At 41.8% G+C, this 23346-nt stretch overlaps 1 protein-coding gene across 1 annotated transcript in view; it reads right to left on the bottom strand.

Moving 5' to 3' along the window:
* LOC116977779 (FRAS1-related extracellular matrix protein 1-like) overlaps nt 1-23346 on the bottom strand; it is a 161810-nt gene that overhangs the window by 19025 nt on the left and 119439 nt on the right. Inside the window, exons 26-28 of the mRNA XM_033028527.1 lie at nt 17250-17451; nt 16349-16493; nt 6023-6152 (exon numbers count right to left, since the gene is read on the bottom strand). Of these exons, the coding sequence (XP_032884418.1) occupies nt 6023-6152; nt 16349-16493; nt 17250-17451 (477 nt within the window). The remainder of the gene's footprint in view (nt 1-6022; nt 6153-16348; nt 16494-17249; nt 17452-23346) is intronic.

Consider the following 23346-nt stretch of genomic DNA (forward strand, 5'->3'; position numbering starts at 1 on the left):
AGGAGAAAGCAGGGACTACCTAAAATTGGGGAAGTCAATGTTCATACCACCGGGATGTAAACTACCCAAGCGAAATATGAGGTGCTGCTCCTCCAATTTACAGTGGGCCTCACTCTGGCCATGGAGGAGGCCCAGGACAGAAAGGTCGGACTCGGAATGGGTTCTAAAAACGGGATTCCACCACTGGCCACATCTTCCCATCTCCTCCCCTTTCGGCTTTCCGCAGAGACCGCTCCCTCCGTAACTCCCTGGTCAATTCATCCCTTCCCACCCAAACCACCCCGTCTCCTAGCACTTTCCCTTGCAACCGCAGGAAATGCTACACTTGTCGCTTTATCTCCACCCTTGACTCCATCCAAGCACTTCAACTCCCCCTCCCAAAATTACAAACTTGCTAACTGTATCAGTGCATGTTAATATAAACCATTAGAGGGGTCCTAGAATGATTATATTAGAAATCTCAATAATCGCAGTATCACTTAATCATCTTATATCTGTACATTGAGGGATGGAAGTAATTTTGGGGGGAAATTACGTTATTTGGAAAGTCTGATGAAAGTCCTATGACTGAGGACATGCAAATGAAAGGCAACCCTGTTGGGTCATGTTCATAATATCTCAGAGCAGAACTAGGCCATTTGGCCCATCTAATCTACTCCACCATTCAATCATAGCTGATCTATCTTTCTCTCTCAACCCCATCCTCATGCCTCCTCTCATAATGTCTGACACCCCTACTAATCAAGAATCTGTTGATCTCTGCCTAAATAGCCATCTGTGGCAATGAATTGCACAGATTCAACAGCCTCTGACGAAATAAATTCCTCTTGATCTCCTTTCTAAAGGTACATTCTTTTATTCTGAGGCTATGGCCTCTGGGCCTTGACCCCCCCCCCCCACTAGTGAAAACATCCTCTCCACAGTCACTCTATCCAGCCCTATCACTGTTCGATAGGTTTCAGTGAGGTTCCTCTCTCATCCTTTTAAACTCCAGCGAGTATAGGCCCAGTGCCTTCAAACGCTCATCATATGTTAACCCAATCATTCCTAGGATAATTGTCGTAAACCTCCTCTGGACCCTCTCCAATGCCAGCATATCTTTCCTCAGATATGGGGCCCAAAACTGCTCACAATACTCCAAATGCGGCCTTATAAACCTCAGCATTACATCCCTGTTTTTGTATTTCAGCCCTCTTGAACAAAATGCCAGCATTGCAATGGCCCTCCGTACTACCGATTTGACTTGAAAATTAATTTTCGGAAATCCTGCACCAGCATTCCCAAATCCCTTTGCACCTCAGATTTCTAAATTCTCTCTCCAATCCTGTTGGTTGAAATAAGACCAGTTATTTACATGACGGCAAATTTACTTGCATGGTTATCAATATCCCATTTAATACATTTATAAACAAAACCATTTCAACACAGCTTGGAACATCTAATCAGAGGATACAGTTGATTAGCAATTACATAGTTCTTCTAATAAATTAGCTATGGCAATGCAATATGGAGGGTTCTTCAAAGAACCACTCAGTGGTGGACGAACTGGTGGGTATATCTAGTCCAAGTCATTTAGGACGCTAGATCTGATGTTTCAATAGGCATGCAGGATGGTACACCTAAGGAAGTGTCCTCTAAGAATACAAAGGAATTTTGCTCCATTCGGTATGATGATGTGAAAGTAATTTATTGATTAATGGCAGGAAACAGGGCTGGAGCTCTGGCCACATGTCCAAGTCAGAGCATAAGTGATATTGAAACATAGAAACATAGAAACATAGAAAGTAGGTGCGAGAGTAGACCACCAGGTCCGTCGAGCCCGCACCGCCATTCGCTCATGGCTGAACACTAAACAGACACACTTACCCACAAACAGTAGACACAAGACACAGAACACAAGACACTACCCTCCCCTTTATACCGCTATCACCCCTCTCCCCCCCAAGAACCGCGTGATCTCCTGGGGGAGGCAAAAAACCGGATAAAAACCCAGGTCCAATTCGGGAAAAAAATCCGGGAAATTCCTCTCCGACCCCAATCCAGGCGATCGACACTTGTCCAGGAGATCACTCAGGTCTTACTATACTAACCATACCTAGGTCCATATCCCTGCCCTCTCCCCGTAGCCCCTTATCCCCTTGGCAGCTAAAAAACCATCTATTTTAGACTTAAATATATTTAACGTTTCTGCTTCCACTGCTCCCTGGGGCAGTGAATTCCATAAACTAACCACCCTCTGGGTGAAGAAGTTCTTCCTCATCTCAGTTTTAAAAGAGCCCCCCCTTATTCTGCGACTATGTCCCCTAGTTCTAGTTTCCCCGATCATTGGGAACATACTCGGTGCATCCACCCGATCAAGGCCCCTCACGATCTTATATGTTTCAATGAGATCGCCTCTCATTCTTCTAAACTCCAAAGAGTAGAGTTCCAGCCTACTTAACCTTTCCTCATATGTCAATCCCCTCATTGCAGGAATTAATCTTGTAAACCTTCGCTGCACTGCCTCCAGGGCTAGTACATCCTTTCTTAAGTATGGACCCCAGAACTGTACACAGTATTCCAAATGTGGTCTCACTAATACTGTGTACAGCTGCAGCAAGACCTCCGTGTTTTTATACTCAATCCCCCTAGCAATAAAGGCCAAAACTCCATTGGCCTTCCTGATTGCTTGCTGCACCTGCATACTAACTTTTAGTGATTCATGTACTAATACCCCTAGATCCCTTTGCGTTGCATTACAACGCAGCTCCTCCTCATTTAGAAAATAACTTGCCCTATCATTTTTTTTCCCAAAGTGAATGACTTCACATTTATTAGTATTAAATTTCATCTGCCAAGTTGTTGCCCACTCACCTAGCTTATCTATATCCTTTTGCAGACTCTTCCTATCCTCCTCATCCCCTACTTTTCCTCCCATTTTTGTATCGTCCGCAAATTTTGATATATTACACTTGGTTCCCTCCTCCAAATCATTTATATAAATTGTGAACAACTGGGGTCCCAGCACCGACCCTTGCGGAACCCCGCTAGTTACCGGTTGCCATCCCGAGTATGAACCATTTATCCCCACTCTCTGCTTCCTATTTGTTAGCCAATCCTCTACCCATGCTAATATATTACCCCCAATCCCATAATTTTTTATTTTTAGCAATAGTCTCTTATGTGGCACCTTGTCAAAAGCCTTTTGGAAGTCCAAGTATACCACATCCACCGGTTCCCCTTTATCCACCCGGGTTGTTACTTCCTCAAAGAATTCGAGCAGATTCGTTAAACAGGACTTCCCCTTCACAAAACCATGCTGGTTCTGTCCGATGAAGTCATGTTTATCCAAGTGCCCCGTTAGTGTTTCTTTAATAATTGTCTCTAACATTTTACCCACCACCGATGTTAGACTAACCGGTCTATAGTTACCCGCCTTCTGTTTACTTCCTTTTTTAAATATAGGTGTTACATTGGCCATTTTCCAATCCACTGGGACCGTTCCTGCCTCCAGGGAGTTTTGGAAAATTATCACCAATGCATCCACAATCCCCACCGCTATCTCCCTCAAGACCCTTGGATGTAATCCATCAGGCCCAGGGGATTTATCCTCCTTCAGTCTCATTAATTTCCCTAATACCACCTCCTTGGTGATCTTAATAGTATTTAGCTCCTCCATTCCTACCGCCCCCTGTTTATCCAGCGTTGGAATATTTTTTGTGTCTTCTATGGTGAAGACTGATACAAAATACTCGTTTAATGCCTTTGCCATTTCCATGTTCCCCACCAACAACTCTCCAGTCTCACCCTCCAATGGACCAACGTTCACCTTAGCCACCCTTTTTCTTTTTATATAGCTATAAAAACTCTTACTATTAGTTTTTATGTTGTTCGCTAAATTCCTTTCATAGTCTATTTTCCCCGTCTTAATTAATCTCTTAGTTATTTTTTGCTGACCTTTAAATGCTTCCCAATCCTCTACCCTCCCACTATCTCTGGCTACCTTATATGCCCTTGCCTTCAGCCGAATACTATCCTTTATAGTTTTACTGAGCCATGGCTGACTGTTCTTACCCTTACCCCTTTTTTTCTTCATAGGAATAAATTTTTCTTGAAGGTTATACAGTAGATCCTTAAACGTACACCACTGCTCATGTACCGTCTTATTCTTGAGTCTGCTATCCCAGTCAACTTTGATCAGCTCAGTCCTCATACCTTCATAATCCCCCTTATTTAGACTAAGCACCCTAGCCTGAGTTTCAACCTGCTCCCCTTCTATTTGAATATGGAATTCGACCATATTGTGGTCACTTGTTCCCAACGAGTCCCTAACTATGACATTTTTAATTAATCCTGCTTCATTACACAGGACCAGATCTAAGATTGCCTCCCCCCTTGTCGGTTCTGCGACATACTGTTCTAGGAACCCGTCTCTAATACATTCTATAAACTCTTCCTCTAGTCTACCCTGCCCAGTTTGGTTTGCCCAATTAATATGAAAATTGAAGTCCCCCATGATTACAGCAGTTCCCTTTTTACATGCGTCAACTATTTGCAGATTTATGTTCTGACTAACAGCGTCACAGCTATTTGGAGGTCTATAAATTACACCCACTAGTGTTTTTTTCCCCTTGTTATTCTCTATCTGTACCCAAGCTGTTTCACTATCCTGATCCTTCAACGCAATATCCTTCCTCTCTATTGCCGTTATTCCCTCCCTTATTAAAAGGGCCACCCCTCCTCCCTTTCTTTCCTGTCTATCTTTTCTAATTGTCGAGTACCCCTCTATATTTAACTCCCAGTCCTGATCCCCTTGCAGCCATGTCTCCGTAATGGCCACGATATCATAACTATATATACTTAATTGCACCGTTAATTCATTTATCTTATTTCGAATACTCCGTGCATTTAGATAAAGCACTTTCAGATGATTTTTACTACCCTTCCTTTCCGTTTTTGCCCCTTTTACATCTAGAGCTTTATCTTCACACATTCTGGATCCTCCTGTCACATTTTGATTTTCCGCTTCCCCACTGATACCCTGCTCTATTTCCTCTACCCCTGCCGTTATTACCCCCCTTGATACCTCCCCCCTGCTACTTAGTTTAAAGACCTCTCTACTGCCCTAGTTATATGATTTGCCAGGACCCCAGTCCCAGCACCGTTCAGGTGAAGTCCGTCCTTACAGAACAGATCCCCCCTGTCCCAGTACTGGTGCCAGTGGCCCAAGAAACCAAACCCATTTTTCCCACACCAGTCTTTGAGCCACGCATTCAGCTTTTTAATTTTACGTACCCTCGCCGATTTGGCCCGTGGCTCAGGTAGCAATCCGGAGATTAGTACCCTCGAGGTTCTGCTTTTTAATTTATTCCCTAACTGCTCAAACTCCTTCAGCAGATCCTCCTTCCTCGTCCTTCCTATGTCATTGGTCCCCACATGGACCACGACCACTGGATCCTCCCCCTCCCTCTGCAAATTTCTCTCCAGCACCGCAGAGATATCCTTAACCCTAGCACCGGGTAGGCAACACAGCCTTCGGGACATGTTCTGCTGGCCGCAGAGAACCTTATCTACCCCCCGAATAATACTATCCCCTATCACAACGGCATTTCTTCTAACTCCCCCCTCTTGAATGGCCCCCTGATCCACGGTGCTGCAGCCAGGTTGCTCATCCCTCCCACAGCCCCTGATCCCGTCCTCACATTGAGTAAGAGCCTCGGTCATGCTCGTCAGGGACAAGGGCTGTGGCTCCTGCCGCATCTCCTCCTGGTTCCCCCTACCTGCCTCGCTTATGGCCACACCTTCCTTTCCTTGCTCACTAACTACTGAATTAGTTAAACTGGTCGGTGTGACATTGAAGGCAGTGTCTGGCAAATACATTTTTACACAGTAATGGAAATCATTCAGCAAAACGTGTCTGTTCAGATTAGCAATATGTTTTAATTGTTGAATGTAGATTGAATGGCGTAGTAGACTTGATCGGCCGAATGGCCTAAGTCTACTCCTATCCCTTATGACCTTATGACAATTGGACTTACAGTACCTTTATACTGACATAAGAGGGATCAGCACTGTATCCTTTCCTGGTCACCTTAATGGAGAGAGTTCCTATGTCTTCACAAACTCTATAGCAGCAAGAGGCCATCGTAATCTGAGACCATTGCAGCTCCAATCTGAAGGAAAAAAAATGTTTTTGAAGAAAGATATGATTAAATTACTAGAAATTAATTGTTTTCCCAAGGGGATTAGAGCAAACATGTATATCTTGAAGAATTCTCAAGTTAAACTAGTGACTGCATTAATACTCCAGGACATTTGTCGAGGTCCTATCACCTTAAGCTGTTTGATCAATGACCTTCATTCAATCGTCAGAAATTGACATTTTTGATAATTTTTGCACCATGTTCCAGCTCATTGCAATTACTCAGCAAATATTGGCATGCAGCAAAATTAGAAATCCTTCAGTCATGGACAACCTTTTTTATACCTATTCCATAATAACACTTAGATTATGAGCCCACGTGAGAATAACAATCTACTGTAATATTGAATGGCATTAATGGCCAAGAACCCCAACATCAACATCCTTGGGATTACTAATGGCTAGAAACTCAACTAGACTGGCCTCTTGAATACCGTGGCTACAAGTGCATGTCGAGAAGCTTAGTTTCCCACTGTAGGTACATCATACTTGTAGTGTGGCTGTCTACAAAAATCACTTTAGTTACAGTATTTCCTTATGCTACCCTCACAGCACCTACAAATCTGCAACCTCTCACAACCACCACTTTCAGGTAGCTCCCCAAGGCACGCGTCATTGTGGCTATGAAATATATTACCATCCCTTATTTGCCACTGGGACAAAAACCTGAATCTCTCCCACCAACATGAAACACACATCACCACAAGGGAGCACTCATCACCACAAGGGCTGCCGCAGTTCAGGAAGCTGGCTCACCATCACCTTCTCAAGGGCAATAAATACTGGCCGTGCCGACACCATCCCGATGCCATAAGTGAAAATTAGTAAAAGCATTTTGTTCTTATACGTAACATCTGATTGATAATTTCTCAGCTTTAAACAATCACTTGGTCCATTTTCTGTGCATAATCTTTCCGTGAATGTGGCCTGTCAAATGCTGTGAATGAAGATAGACACAAAATACTAGAGTAACTCAGTGGGACAGGCAGCACCTCTGGAGAGAAGGAATGGCCGACGTTATGGGTTTAGACCCTTCTTCTGACCGTGAATGTCTACCCAACAGAGATATGGTTTTGTACAATTAATGTACACCTTTGATAATGGCTATGAAGGCCACTGTAGCCCATCCATTAAATGAATCATGCTCATTCCAGACTTGCAGCTCACTCTAATGTGGAGGATCCCATTGAATGCCAGGTGGCGTAACCCTATTTGTAGCCTTCCCATGAATCATAGCATACACTTTAAAGGACTCAGCTGCAACAGAAATGGATCCAGCATTTGCCACATCAAATAGACAACTTCATCTGTAATACTTGACAATGATTATGGCATCTGCATATACATAATTAGCTGCACTGAAATAAGATCCAGCACACCAGAAGGTGCTTATATTGGAGAAATGGAAAGTGTGCACATGTAAGGTGTTTTAGACAGGTTTGCTTTGCTGATGTGAATCACAGACTTTGAAAGAGTAAAACCTCCAATACCACTGGAGACATGTCTTGACAGCACATAGTCTGGCAATACCCTTTCATGTTGCTTTTTTCAGCCAACTACTCATTGTCAAACACTGCTCTTTCACTGCCTCTCATTCTCGTTCCATACCACAGTGCTGCCTTATTAACTGCCATAAATTGGTAAATTTTACTTCGGAGTCACGTGAGTGACTATGTGAAGAACCCGTCCAGTACGCATGCGCGCCGTGACATGAGCGTTCACGCAGTGCAACAGCGACGAACGGGAGTACAGGGAGCTCCCGCTACAGCTTAAAAATGACTAACCGTCAGGTAAGTATACTCTGAGGTCATATTAGAAAACTTTCACTTTGCTTTGTTCACGCCAGGTTGAGACAACTGGAGAAAAAATGAACAAAGCGAGACAAGCAAAAAAGACCGCCCCCCGTTCGACTCCAACAGAGGAGCGTTCCATCAGTGGGGGGCGAGAGGCGGCAGGACCGCACACGCTGCGGTCCAGTCTCTGATGCCGGGCCGAGCCCAGTACCGCTAGCGCAGCCTGAGCAGCGGACTGGAGGAAAATCCAAACGGAAGACTGACCGGCCGGTAATATCAGATGACTCCGACGAGGAAGACTCGCCGCCCGAGAGCAGCAGAAGCAGCCGCCTGAGCCGTATGGAAAGGCTCATGGAGCAAATGCTCCAGCGTGACTTGCTTCGGGAGCTGGAGCAGTCTCGCCAAGGGGGCTCAGGCACGCCCACTACCGTGCCTTACAATGCACTGGCCATCACATCTCCCTCAGCCGAGGGCAGCATTGGTGACCAGGGCTGGGCTGGTCAAGAAGAGGGGTCACTGGGTGAAGATGTCGGGAGTATGCATGGGGTACAGGACCAGGAAGAGCTGCTGGGTGTGGTGAACCGCTACGTGGCTGCACCACGAGCAGGACGGCCATTGGAGCCAAAACTGGCGGCCAACATAGACTACCTGTCCTTCAAACCTCTACAAGAGCAGGTAGTCAATGAGGCACTAGAGCTATATTTGGCCCCAGAAAACTGCATTTCACTCAACGTGCCGGCCGTTAACAACCAAATCTGGGGGCACGTTGGGCAGAACATCCGGAATCAAGAGCTAAAATTACAGCGGATTCTCAGGCTCCTGACGTCAGCCATTACATCTTATGCTCGTTCCGTGGATGGGGTGGACATGACCATAAACCAGCAAGACACATTAGCTCTGCTGTGCAACACCCAATACGAGATAAACAACCTCCGTAAGGAGATAATAAGACCTGCCCTCAACCCCAAATTTGCAGGATTGTGCAAAACACCGGCCTCAGAGCCGCAAATCCTGCTTTTTGGTAAGGACCTCTCCAAAAAAGTAAAAGACCTGGAAGAAGAGTCCAAACCATTTGGCTTCATGAGGGCAGGCCCCGGAACAAGCAGGCCCACAAAACCCAGACGGCAGTACCCCACCACGTCCACCAGTCGACGTCAACCCCATGGGACTGGTGAAAGCTCGGGGTCCGCATACCATCCCCGAAAGACTTTTTTAGGCCAGAGCCCAGAGCGGACCCCATGGAAAATGGGCCACCCCCAACCAGCACCACATCCGACAACTCAACGTCCAACGAAGAAACAGAAGAAGGGATCACACCCATAACCATGGAGGTAGGTGGGTCTGGTTCCTACCAGCATATAAAAAGTGAGGGATCTATACTAACAGGGGGGGAGATTACACCTGTTTGTGGAAGCATGGAGGTCTATCACAAATGATAAATATATACTCAACAGTATTAGTGGTTACAAAATAGAATTTGTTCAAGAAAACATGCCACCAGTTCAGCATACACCCCAAAGGGTCTTTTCCCTCTCAGTTAAAGAAAAATTAGAGGGTCAAGCAGAACTGGTGCGGTTACTTACAAAGGGTATCATTGAAAAAAACAGACATGAACCTTTGGAATTTGTCTCAAATATATTTACTAAAACTAAAAAAGATGGTGGATGTCGCATCATCATTGAATTGACCTCACTAAATACGTTTGTTAAGTATATACACTTCAAAATGGAAACATTTGTAACTGCCAAACAACTGATTTCCAAAGGATACTTTATGGCAAGCATCGACTTAAAAGATGCCTACTATTCAGTACCCATTCAAAAGGATCATCGCAGATACCTGAAATTTACCTGGATGGGGCAACAATGGCAGTTTAAAGTGTTGCCTAATGTTCTAACTTCAGCCCCAAGATTATTTACCAAGATACTAAAACCAGCCTTGGCAATATTAAGAAAACAGAAACATATTGTCATGGCATATATTGATGATATCTTAATAGTAGGCAAAACCATGGAATTGGCTATATCAGCTGTATCAGCTACCAAACAATTGTTTGAAGCCTTGGGATTTGTCTTACATTCAGATACATCTAAGTTGACGCCATCCACAACAATGGACTATCTGGGATTCACAATTAACTCAGTCCACATGTCTGTAACATTGCCAAAAGAGAAAGCAACAGAATTGGCACAATCATGTAACAAATCAATGGTCAACGACCGACCAACCATTCAACAAGTGGCAAGAGTAATTGGCAAGATAGCAGCAGCATTTCCAGCTACACAATTTGGACCTCTGCACTATCAAAACCTACAAATATTAAGTGCAGGCATTAAAGAGACATGCAGGTCACTTTGACCGAATCATGAAATTGCCCATTGAAGCAATATCAGAGTTACAATGGTGTGTAGGGAATGTTTGGCATAGTTCCAGCCCTATCATCATCAATAACCCAACGTTATATATACAAACAGATGCCAGTGCTCAAGGCTGGGGAGCAACTAATACCATATCCAGCACAGGTGGTAGATGGACTAATCTAGAGTCATCTTTATTACAGACACTGGGCATACATTTTCTGGAAATATTAGGTGCTTTTCATGGTTTAAAAGCATATTCTATGAATATGCACCACTTGCATGTTCGTTTACAAATAAACAATTAAACGGTGGTGGCCTATATTAACCATATGGGCGGAATAAAATCGATATCATGTGACAATCTGGTCAACACAATCTGGCAATGGTGTGTCGATAGACATATTTGGCTATCAGCAACTTACCTACCAGGTAAGCTAAATACAGTGGCAGACACCAGGTCACGCAAATTCAATGATAACATCGAATGGATGTTAAATCCCAAAACATTTGCTAAAATAACAAAGCAATATGGCACACCAGATATCGATCTGTTTGCATCCAGACTAAATCACCAGGTACCAATGTATGTCGCTTGGGAACCAGACCCTGAGGCAGCAGCGATAGATGCGTTCGTGCTGGACTGGGGAAAATTCTTCTTTTATGCTTTTCCTCCCTTCTGCCTCATCAGTCGGGTATTATGCAAAATACAAATGGACTATGCTTCAGGTATTTTGATAGTACCCGACTGGCCTACACAGCCATGGTTCCCAGTGGTCATCAACATGGCCATCGAAACCCCAATAACTTTTCCCAGTAGCCCAGACTTGTTAACTCATCCGGTATCAGGCATAAGCCACCCATGCCACGATAAAATTCAACTACTGGCTTGCAGATTATGAAAAGACCACTACTGGGCCTGGGATTGTCAGACAGCACTATCAACACGATGACAGCATCCCACCGCATGCCCACAAGAAAACAATACTTGTCAAACATCAAGAAATGGGAAAGATACTGTTCAAATACAGGAACTACATATTAAACTACTACAATAACCAATGTACTGGAGTTCCTGGCAGGCCTTCACCACAATGAAGGATTCAGCTACAGCGCCATTAATACAGCTAGAAGTGCTCTGTCAGCCTACTTAATTCAGCCACCAGGACAACAGGCCATAGGGTCCCACCCGCTGGTGACTAAACTCATGAGAGGCATATTCAACTCTAATCCCCTCAGACCCAGGTACACCCAAATCTGGGATGTCAGTGTGGTCCTGACGAACCTTAGGGGATGGTCACCAGCCTGGTCCCTCTCCCTGGAACAGCTAACCCTGAAGACGGTAATGCTGATGGCACTCGTCTCAGCACAAAGAGTCCAGTCCCTCCATCTACTACGATTGGACAATATGGTTACAACATCAGACCGTGTCTCATTTACCATTCAGGAGCTGGTGAAACAGAGCAGACCAGGAACATCAGGTCCAGTCATGGAATTCCAGGCATATCCACCTGAACCACGATTATGTGTCATGACCCACTTATTAAAATATATCGACAAAACAAGAAATCCCCGAGGGAGAGAAAAAGCCTTATGGGTCAGCCACAAAAAGCCTCATGGTCGGGTAACGAGCCAAACTATTTCAAGGTGGCTCAAGCAGGTACAGGGAGCTGCGGGAGTAAATACTAACATGTACACATCTCACTCTACCAGGGCAGCATCCACATCGGCGGCTAAGAGGATGGAAGTGCCTATGGACCACATCCTGGCTACAGCGGGGTGGTCTAGGGAGAAAACGTTCCAAACTTTTTATAATAAGCTGCTGGCAGAACCTGTATCGTTTGCAGAGAAAGTATTAGAATCTGCAAATATATAATTTAAGCCCGGGGGAGCATTTTGTTTTTTGTTATTGTTTAATAAACACCATTATTGTTTTACAAACAGATTCATGGTTGATTACGATAACATACTTCCTTCCTCGAATGACTTCGGCAGCGAGTGAGGTATGAACTGTTACACGGTTTGAAATCACAGAGCTTTAAAATCTTCACGTAGTCACTCACGTGACTCCGAAGTAAAATAGTAAGATTAAACGAGAACTTACCAGTTCGAAGTTTGATCTGTATTTTATGAGCAATTTACGATGAGGGATTACGTGCCCTCCGCTCCCACCCTCAATTATAGAGATCAACTGGTATTTAAGTTCTCCTTTTCTTTACTATGTTTATTTCAATTATTGTGTCTTGCTGTGATTCCACACCGCTGCTTTGAAGTATGTCGCGCATGCGTGCTGGACGGGTTCTTCACGTAATCCCTCATTGTAACTCCTCATAAAATACAGATCAAACTTCGAACTGGTAAGTTCTCGTTTAATCTTACTATTCTCCTTGTATCCTTCATCATGTTTTATTAATCAAGTCAAATGCTACTCCTTCACCTGTTTCTAAGAGCTTTTTTGTGTTTGAACTTCATGTTGTCTCTTAGATTTTCTTTGCTTGGGACCCCTTCCTTGTTCCTGGCTGTCAATGAGGCTCTCTACCTTTTATAGTTTTGGAGTTGTTGCCACATCTCATAAATTTTCACTTGTACTACAATTTTCTGGTCTCTACCCTCCACCAATTAGGCAATCTTCGTGTACTAAATCAAAGCTGTGAATATTATTGTAAATACAATGCATTAACTTAGGAAAACGTGCACTCACTTGCTAATGATATTTCCTGACAACAATATCAAGCGTAATCAGTGTGACACACATCTGGAGCACCATAGAAGTCGGGCATTGATTCTCACTATGCAATCATTTTGAAGGGTTCACAGCACATAAGGACTAATGAAGACTCACTAAATTGTTGTTTCATGATACTCTAATGCTGCTGGTGTCGGGTTAAGCACTACCAGCAACTTCAAGGCTGCAGTTCCTTCTTTAATAAAGAAGGCAAGGAAAGAACCAACTTTTGGAGTAAAAGTCTTGTCTGGTATAGAACAGTGACATTAAAACCTAGAATGCTTAACTTGGATCTGGATCATACCAAGAGGTTATGGCTGAAGATCTCAGGAATGTGTGAGGCTACCCTCTTCTAATCTTTAAACATTCAGCCTGCTCTGGATAGGTGACATGAAAGTAAGATTTTACTATGCGGTGTTTTACGTGAGCCATATGTTGGAAGGTTCTTTGAAGCCAGGTGTTGTGTCATGCATGAATAATAATCATGCTTCTCTTTTGTGAGAAAGGCTAAAGGATTCTCAAATGAGCAACATGATTCCAAAGGCAGTTGCCATTAGTTGTTGTGAAAGTTACTGTTGTCGCCATTCCATTAATGACACATGAAGCATTTAGTTTGCAATAATGCGCAGGATAAACTGCCAAAACTTGTCCTATGGGCACAGTGGCACAGCGGTAGAGTTGTAGCCTTACAGTGCCAGAGATCCGGGTTTGATCCTGACTAGGGTGCTATCTGTATGGAATTTGTACACTCTCCCTACTTTGCTTCTGTCTTCACTAAGGAAGACATAAATAATCTGCCGGAAATAGCAGGGGACCGGGGGTCAAATGAGATGGAGGAACTGAGTGAAATCAAGGTTAGTCGGGAAGTGGTGTTAGGTATATTGATTGGATTAAAGGCCGATAAATCCCCAGGGACAGAAAGGCATCCCAGAGTGCTTAAGGAAGTAGCCCCAGAAATAGTGGATGCATTAGTGATAATTTTTCAAAACTCTTTAGATTCTGGAGTAGTTCCTGAGGATTGGAGGGTAGCTAATGTAACCCCACTTTTTAAAAAGGGAGGGAGAGAGAAAACGGGGAATTACAATCCAGTTAGTCCAACATCGGTAGTGGGGGAAATGCTAGAGTCAGTTATTAAAGATGGGATAGCAGCACATTTGGAAAGTGGTGAAATCATTGGACAAAGTCAGCATGGATTTATGAAAGGTAAATCATGTCTGACGAATCATATAGAATTTTTCGAGGATGTAACTAGTAGAGTGGATAAGGGAGAACCAGTGGATGTGTTATATCTGGACTTTCAGAAGGCTTTCGACAAGTCCCACATAAGAGATTAGTATGCAAACTTAAAGCACACGGTATTGGGGGTTCACTATTGATGTGGATAGAGAACTGGCTGGCAGACAGGAAGCAAAGACTAGGAGTAAACGGATCCTTTTCACAATGGCAGGCAGTGACTAGTGGGGTACTGCAAGGCTCAGTGCTGGGACCCCAGCTATTTACAATATATATTAATGATTTGGACAAGGGAATTGAATGCAACATCTCCAGGTTTGTGGATGACACGAAGCTGGGGGGCAGTTTTGGCTGTGAGGAGAATGCTAGGAGGCTTCAAGGTGCCTTGGATAGGTTGGGTGAGTGGGAAAATGCATGGCAGATGCAGTATAATGTAGATAAATGTGAGGTTATCCACTTTGGTGGCAAGAACAGGAAAGTAGACTAATATCTGAATGGTAGCCGATTAGGAAAAGGGGAGATGCAACGAGACCTGGGTGTCATGGTACACCAGTCATTGAAAGTAGGCATGCAGGTGCAGCAGGCAGTGAAGAAAGCGAATGGTATGTTAGCATTCATAGCAAAAGGATTTGAGTATTGGAGCAGGGAGGTTCTACTGCAGTTGTACAGGGTCTTGGTGAGACCACACCTGGAGTATTGCATGAGTTGCTGCCTCATAAAGATGGCACCATCATCTGGGCACCACACCTGGAGTATTGTGTACAGTTTTGGTCTCCAAGTCTGAGGAAATACATTCTTACCATAGAGGGAGTACAGAGAAGGTTCACCAGACTGATTCCTGGGATGGCAGGACTTTCATATGAAGAAAGACTGGATAGACTTGGCTTGTACTCGCTAGTATTTAGAAGATTGAGGGGGGAATCTTATAGAAATGTACAAAATTCTTAAGGGGTTGGACAGGCTAGATGCAAGAAAATTATTCCCGATGTTGGGGAAGTCCAGAACAAGAGGTCACAGTTTAAGGATAAGGGGGAAGTCTTTTAGGACCGAGATGAGAATTTTTTTTTTCACAAACAGCGAGTGGTGAATCTGTGGAATTCTCTGCCACAGAAAGCAGTTGAGGCCAGTTCATTGGCTATATTTAAGAGGGAGTTAGATGTGGCCCTTGTGGCTTAAGGGATCAGGGGGTATGGAGAGAAGGCAGGTACAGGACACTGAGTTTGATGATCAGCCATGATCACATTGAATGGCAGTGCAGACTCGAAGGGCCGAATGGCCTACTCCTGCACCTATTTTCTATGTTTCTATGTTTCTATGACTGCATGGGTTTTTTCCGGGTGCTCCGGTTTCCTCCCTAACTCCAACGATGTGCAGGTTTGTAGGTTAATTGGCTTTTTTTTAAATTGTAAATTGTCCCTAGTGTGTAGGACAGTTTTAGTATATGGGGTGATCGTTGTTCGGCGCGGTCTCGGTGGGCTGAAGGGCCTAGTTCTGCACTGTATCTCGAAAGTCTAAAGTAAATCTAGTCCGATGACCTCTGTATATCTTCCAACAAATTAGATCTGAAGACGGTGCTTCTGCCCTCAAAATGAAAACCTTATTTTACTGCAGTGCCTGGGTGTTATTCTTTGGGTCGGATTATATCCTCATTGGCATCTTTATTCCTTTCAGCCGTCTATTTCAAATAATTCACATAATTTCTCTGCGCAAATGTCAATGCTGAACATCTGTATGGATCCCTTTAAGAATTGACCAGTCAACTCTCGCAGGTATATACCTTCAGTAGTAAGCACAGTCAAACACAATCTCTATGGGTTGCAGATATTATAGATCTTCTCGACTATTGATAGGGCATGCTTGCTTATATTCTGATGTTTCAGAACTCTAATTTATGTAATGTTAATTGTGACTTGTGAAAAGGTAAAGAAATCACATTCATAAATCAAATTCGGCTCTGCTATTTTTATAAACAATATTCTGTTTTGTTGAAAAATCAAAAGCCTGTACCTGCTCTAGAGAATGTGGTTTCTTTGGATGATCAAGCATATCATGCACTTACATTTCTGGGACATTAGAATTTCGGGCGGCATCAGATATTTTGAACTCAAAGCTGTCAGATGTCAAATCTATCGAGGGATTGATTATATAGCGAACTGCACGCCTGTCCACATCTCTCTGGGTGAATGTGCCTCGAATGTATTCTCCTAAAATTAAAATCTCTTCAGTGTTACTGGGAAAAGAGGCATTAGCACAATTTATTAACAAATTTGTTGTAAAATAAGGAATTTATATTTTCCATTCTGCAGAGTTGGTGCAAGTGATGCAGGAGAACTGTTGGATCATTGCCGGCGTATTGTTTGCCGAAAACAGTCTGGCACCAATATTTTTGGCGTGCTGCAATCTCCCTTAAAATGGAGAAAGTCTAATTTCAATATGGGGAATGATGCAAATCATACCGAATAAATCCCAGCCCCATAATCCCAAAGGCATTATTGGCATTTGCCGTAACCTTATAAAATAAGGAAGTGCTATTTCATGGGGAGAGAAAACAAAACAACAAAAATATCTAGGAATTAAAAAGAAAATTAGAGCCTTAATACTGTGTTAGCAGTCCAGCTCTTCTATTTGGAAACATCTGATCAAAGAGAAGCCCGTTCTTTCATCCATCAGAGATTTTTGGAGCATCGGGCAAAAATCTGGCATTGGACCACGCTAACATGATTGAGTTTATCTGGCCTGTATATTGAAATACAGAATAAACTGCTATAACGTTAATACTTTCCATCTTTCACATCATGAGACAATGACGTGTTTGAAAATAAAATCATCAAATCGGCAGCTGAATGTGGAATATGACATTATAATAACATTACTAGCTGTAAATAATACTGCCATAATCATTGCATAATTTTAAAGATTCCCCACTTTTCATTCTTTGAATGTTCTTCGAATGCCTGTACCTGTATTTATGTTTTCCAGATATCCATAATAAGGTGGGCGGAGAACTGTGTAGATCAAGTCTTCATCTTTGCTGCCCGTGTCTGAAACTTTTAAGTGGCGTGCAGTGATATAGATACCAAATCGTCCATCTCTTAGCTTATCGACTGTAGTTGGGCTTTGCTTAATCAAGATGAAGGGAGGAGTCTCGTCAACATATTCCACCTGCAAATCATATGGTGTTAGTAACTTTCTTTTAAAAATGTTATCTGCAATTCTCATACAGTAATATGTCATTTGTTTTTGTGTGTTGGCTGAGTTTATGTGCCTATGATGCAGCTGCAAGCAAGATTTTCCGTTGTACCTGTACATCACCATACTTGTGCAAATGATAATAAACTCGACTTGACGTGAAAATCAAATCACTTACAACACAAGCTGCTAATGTTTGCATGGCATCATGTTTGTGGAGATTGGATGCGGAGAGCCATCACATGGATTAATCAGGTCCAAATATAACTAGGGATGGGTTGGGATTTCAACAGCAGGGGAGCTAAGGCACGAGAATAATCAAATAATATTACAAAAATATGCAAGAGTGTGGGAAAACAGGCCAGTATTCTCCGTTGCAAATCCTATTCAAATACCTTTCCTAATGCTAGTTGGTTGCAGTCACATGTAGAGTTAATGTTGGTTCCCCACAATAGGAGGAGGCAAGACATATTTCAGTGTTTGGAGATTCTCAATGATTATTAGAACAACTGATTGATTTGGCTACAGGAAGGCACCCTTCACTGCATTAAACTGCTGCTTGGACAATGAATGTCAAGGTGTAATCAGCCTTCATTTCAAAGACAATAATGTATACGCGATGCTCGTAGCTTTTTAAGTCCTTTGAAACCACAGGCTGAGGCCTTCATGTACATCATATTTAACTTCATGAAAGGTAAAAGATTAAATACAGGTGCATATGATGTTGGACTTAGCAGAAAACATCCTGAGACACAAAATGCAACTGCTCCAATCTTGCCCTCCCAACCCCATCCCCATTCCTCATGGAAATGTTTTACAGCAATCCCGCACTCACCAAGCAACTGGACACGCAGTTCTGGTCGAGATACTAATGTAAGGATATTATTAAGTTGGAAAGAGTGCAGAATAGATTCGTAAGGATGGTGCCAGGATTGGATGGTTTGAGGTATAAAGTGAGGCTGGATAGGCTGGGACTGTTTTCCCTGGAGTGTAAGAGACCGAGAGGTATTAGAAATAGAGATATATTAAAATATGAAGGGCATATATAAGCTGAATAGCCACAGTCTTTTTCCACTAGAGGACATAAGTTTAAGGTGAGAGAAAAGATTTAAAAGGTGAATGGATTGGCAAATACAGATGTAGTACAGATGGGAACAATTACAACATTTAAAAGAAGGTTTGGCAGGTACATGGACAGGAACAGTTTAAAGGAATGTTGGCCTAATGCAGGCAAATGGGGCCAGCACAGGTAGGCACCTTGGTCAGCATGTGTTGGGCTGAAGGACCATGCTATATAACTCTATGTTCTATGACCATATAAATGCATCCATTGATTTTTTTTTATTACTATCCGGTGCTTCACACCACATTGACTCTGATATAGTGCACACCAGGGAGTTCAACCTGGCACTTTATTTTAATTAGTGATCAAGCACAGGTCAATGCCTTCATTACTGGGAGAGATAAGTGAAATAAGGGGCAGTACAGGGACATTTAGCAATGTTAATACGCAGCTTCTCAGAAGGCGATTATTGGGACATCAGATTGATGTAGCTACTGAAAGGCACACTTTGTTGAGTTAAACTACATTCACATTTAAAGTGGTATTGCAACCTTTGCATTAGGGCTCTTGGGATTCACAGAGTTAATTTATACGGGAACATTCACTTGGAATTTTGCCAAACATGTTTTTTCAATTCAGACTGCATCAGCACCTGCTTAATTAACCCATGTAGGTACTAAACACGCTCCCTCTGGATAGGAAACCAACGTTTTTTCCAGTCACTTACTTTTAGGTTTATTACGTGAGAAATTGGTGTTAAATGAGATAAATATGTATTTTATCATTGTAGTCGTTATGCAGGTCTGTGACACAAATATTTACATAATTCTAGCGATTACCATTTGTATTGAATGTGTCTGTGATCTTACATAAATAAATAATATAGTAACAAATATTATAGGTGAATGATGATGAACTAAAAAAAATGGAAAATGAAATATGTTTACTTTGTTTCAAAAGTGTGATTATTTAAGAGACAATTTTAAATTACTAACTTTCATATTTTGCATATTGTTCCTTTTTAGATGTGATTGATGGCCAAATTATTTTAATTTACAAACCATCCACATATTCACATCTATTAACATTTTCTGTTTATATCAATAAATACATTTGCCGTAAGTATATAATGCTTTGTTAATAGATATATTCTTGAAGTTAGATTCAAATTACAATTAAAAAAAGACAAAATAAGGCATGAAAATGGACACTGAAATGAACTCAGTTAAACCGCTAGTAATTTATTGCACCCTCTTACTATTGAACTGCAATCCTCCAGCTAGGTTGTAACCTCAACCTTTATTACGATTGATAAAATGACTATCCCCTTGCTGTTCTAAATTTTCTCTCCTGTTTTTCTACATTCTGTTGTCATCTTTCATTTTCTCTCATCTATCTGGATCTACATCATGTTAATGTCTGCAATGAAACTAATTTTCCTGGGAACCTCCTTCAATCTCATATTTGAACTGCAATCACCTTATTCATCCTGAAGAGTAGGCATTACCTTTATGGGCCTGTCCCACTTACGCGACTTTTTCGGCGACTGCCGGTACCCGTCATAGGTCATTACAGGTTGCCGACAATTTTCAACATGCTGAAAATCCAGCGGCGACCAGAACAAGGTACGACTCTTTGGGCGACTACTCACGACCATAGTGGCTTCACCCCGCGACTTGTCACCAGGGTGTCGCCTGTATGGTCGTGAGTCATCTCCTCAGTCACCCAAAGAGTTGTAGCGTCTTTTTGGTCGCCGCTAAATTTTCAACATGTTGAAAATTTTTGCCGACCTGCAACGACCTATGATGGGTCCCGGCAGTCGTTGAAAAAGTTGCGCAAGTGGACAGGTCCATTATGGGATAGTTAGATGTTCTGTCCCTTACAAGGGATTGCTTGGAACTTATGGCTAACAATTATTTCCCATCTTCAATTAGCAGAACCCACTGGCAGTGACGTGGTACTTCTTGAACTACTGCAATTGGAGTTAGATGCAGCTAACTGATGTATTAGATACGCAAGGAACTGCAGATTCTGGAATCTTGAGCAAAACACAAAGTGCGGGAAGAATTCAGTGGGTCAGAGGAGGTCAGAAGAAGACCCAAAATGTTATCTGTTCATTCCTTCCTTGGATGGTGCTCAGCCTCAGAGTTCTCCCAGCACTTTGTGTTTTGCAAGATGATTTATTAAATGGTTTCAGAGTTCAGTTAAGAATTGACCACAAACTGGCATTTATGTACAATATGTGGAAAGCTTATGTTCTTTAAGGAACATTTGATGTACCAGTTGAGTTTTATGTCATTACAATAATCTTACTGATGGTAGCATTGTATCCATTTTCAAATTTTATATTATAATGATGAGATTTAATTCATAGTCACTATTCTGCCTGTGGAATTGTGATATATCCACTATACATTAACATTGTGCCTACACACCTTTAACACCATTTCTTCATTTTCCTTTATCACTTACTCTTTGCAACATTGCACTATTGTACCTTAGCTACTCACTTCTGTTTCTCAGTACACATTATTGAAATATACAATATCCTGGTGAGTTTCAACAGTCTGCTAGGTGTGGCTCTGATGCCAGTCAGGTGAAATCCTCAACTTCCATGTCAGCCTCGTACATGACAGAACCGAGATGTGAACTAAGAAATTGGTCTTGCTATGTTGGGAGATCCCCCTCACTGGTTTAAAATAAGTGTTTCAAACTTCCATAAATGACCTCCTGTACCATTAAATATTATGTAAATTTGACTCTATGCTCTTGACACATGGAAACAGTGAGAAAAGATGTGCTATCAAAGAGCCCACTTTACCCATACAAACAATCCCTTTTTGACCCCTCCTTCCCCTCTCCCCACCCAAGTATCAGAGGGATCAACACAGCGTCAAAAGGCTAAAAATGGCCTCTCCTGTGGCAATTGTGGAATTAGAGATTTTAAAAGATATATTTTGTACTGCATTTACCAATGGAAGGGACATTGCATACGGTTTATAATGATTAATAATGTCTAACCAGAAAAGGTGTAATCAATAAAGGTGGAACAAATAAAGAATTTGATGTCATTTTTGAAAACATAATATTTGTTGACAAAGACCAATAACAGACACATGGCATAAAAGCCAAAGAAGCATTGAGAACAATTTGTTGTCAAGCAAGAGTCATTATGATCTGAAATATATGGAAAGGATTTTGCCAATATTTTCAAATTTGAATTGAACATAGGTATGAAATGAAAATATTTAAGTAATATAGACAAGAAGTATGGAAGTGGGACATGGAGATAACCCATACACAGAACCAATCCAGACACATTCAGCTGACTGGCTTTCTTTGGCAGTGCACAATGAGTTAATTTAATGGAATGTTAAAGCAGCAATTATTTGTGTGTGATTCACGGTTTTATGGATACTTCCTATTAATTTACATTAAAGCCTTTATTGGAGTATATTAGCATTCCCAATGGGTGATGTTCTTAATTAAGCAAATTCACAAACGTAAAGTAGTTTAAAAGTTTAAAAAAAGAAAATAAATTAACTCCTTCTTTTGAAAAGTACTGGTTACAGCATTAAATAGGTTTACTAGAACATCAATTTCTTGATTAGTGTGGCAACACCAAACATTTTAACTTTGAATAGACATGCAAACTCTGAACAGCTTTTAGTACTTTTTTGCAACTAATCCTTGTGATTTCTTTAAAATCAAATTATCCTCATGGGGCTGTCCCACGGTGTGAGCTAATTCAAGAGCTCTCCTGAGTTTAAAAAAAATCAAACTCGTGGTAAGCACGTAGAATGTACGTAGTGGGTACGTCAGAGCTCTGGACATCTCTTAGCGGCTCGTAACTCTAACGGCAGGTACTTGGGAAACGCAGTAAGCTCGGGAAGACTCATGAAGATTTTTCAACATGTTGAAAAATGTCCACGAGAGCCCCGAGTACCTACGAGCGGCTATTACCGTAATTCTCTGAGTTTGAATCAGGTGAAACTTGGGAGAACTCTGGAATTAGCTCGTACAGTGGGACAGCCCCATCAATTCCTCCTAGATTCCGTCTTAAAAAGCCCTATAATAGTTTTCATTTTTAGAACTGAATGAAAGTCCCTAAGCACTGTAATTCACTTGAAAAAGAAAATAATCGAGAAAAGTAATGTTCCATTTCATGACAATTCAACTGCTTAATTAGGTCTAGTTCAAAATGAATAAATCTGGTTATTAAATTGTAGATCTGTAAAATGATCAATCATTTTTGGCATATATTGGAATAAGAATTAATGTCTCTATTGAGATAAATTTGGACCAAAATAATGCTTCTAAAATTCATTTGCACAAATGCTATACTCATTAATGTACAGATCCTGTGTTTATTTTTGTTCATTTGTGTGAGTATGTGTGACAGAATATTTGTCATTGCAGTTGCACAGGACATACTAAAGAATGGTGATAGATGTCTCACTGGCATCTTGAAAGGAACATGTTTTTTGTTTATTAATATCTGGTCTTTAAATCATTAAAATATTAAAAGCAAAAGGAAGCCATTCAGCCCAATGTATCTGTGTTGGCTCTGTGAATGGGCTATCCAATTAATTCCCACTTCCTGGCTGTACCCTTACGAATGTTTTCCTTTCAAACATACATTTGAATTCAATTTGAAAAGTGGTACTAAATAGGCTTCCAAAAACCTTTCATGGCATACATTTCAGATCATAACGACTCATTGCTTAAAAACAAATTGTCTTCAATTTCTCTTTGCTTCTTTTGTCAACTGTTTATTATTAGACTTTGTCAAGAAATATATATTT

Source organism: Amblyraja radiata, chromosome 10, assembly GCF_010909765.2.
Source record: "Amblyraja radiata isolate CabotCenter1 chromosome 10, sAmbRad1.1.pri, whole genome shotgun sequence".
NCBI lineage: Eukaryota > Metazoa > Chordata > Chondrichthyes > Rajiformes > Rajidae > Amblyraja > Amblyraja radiata.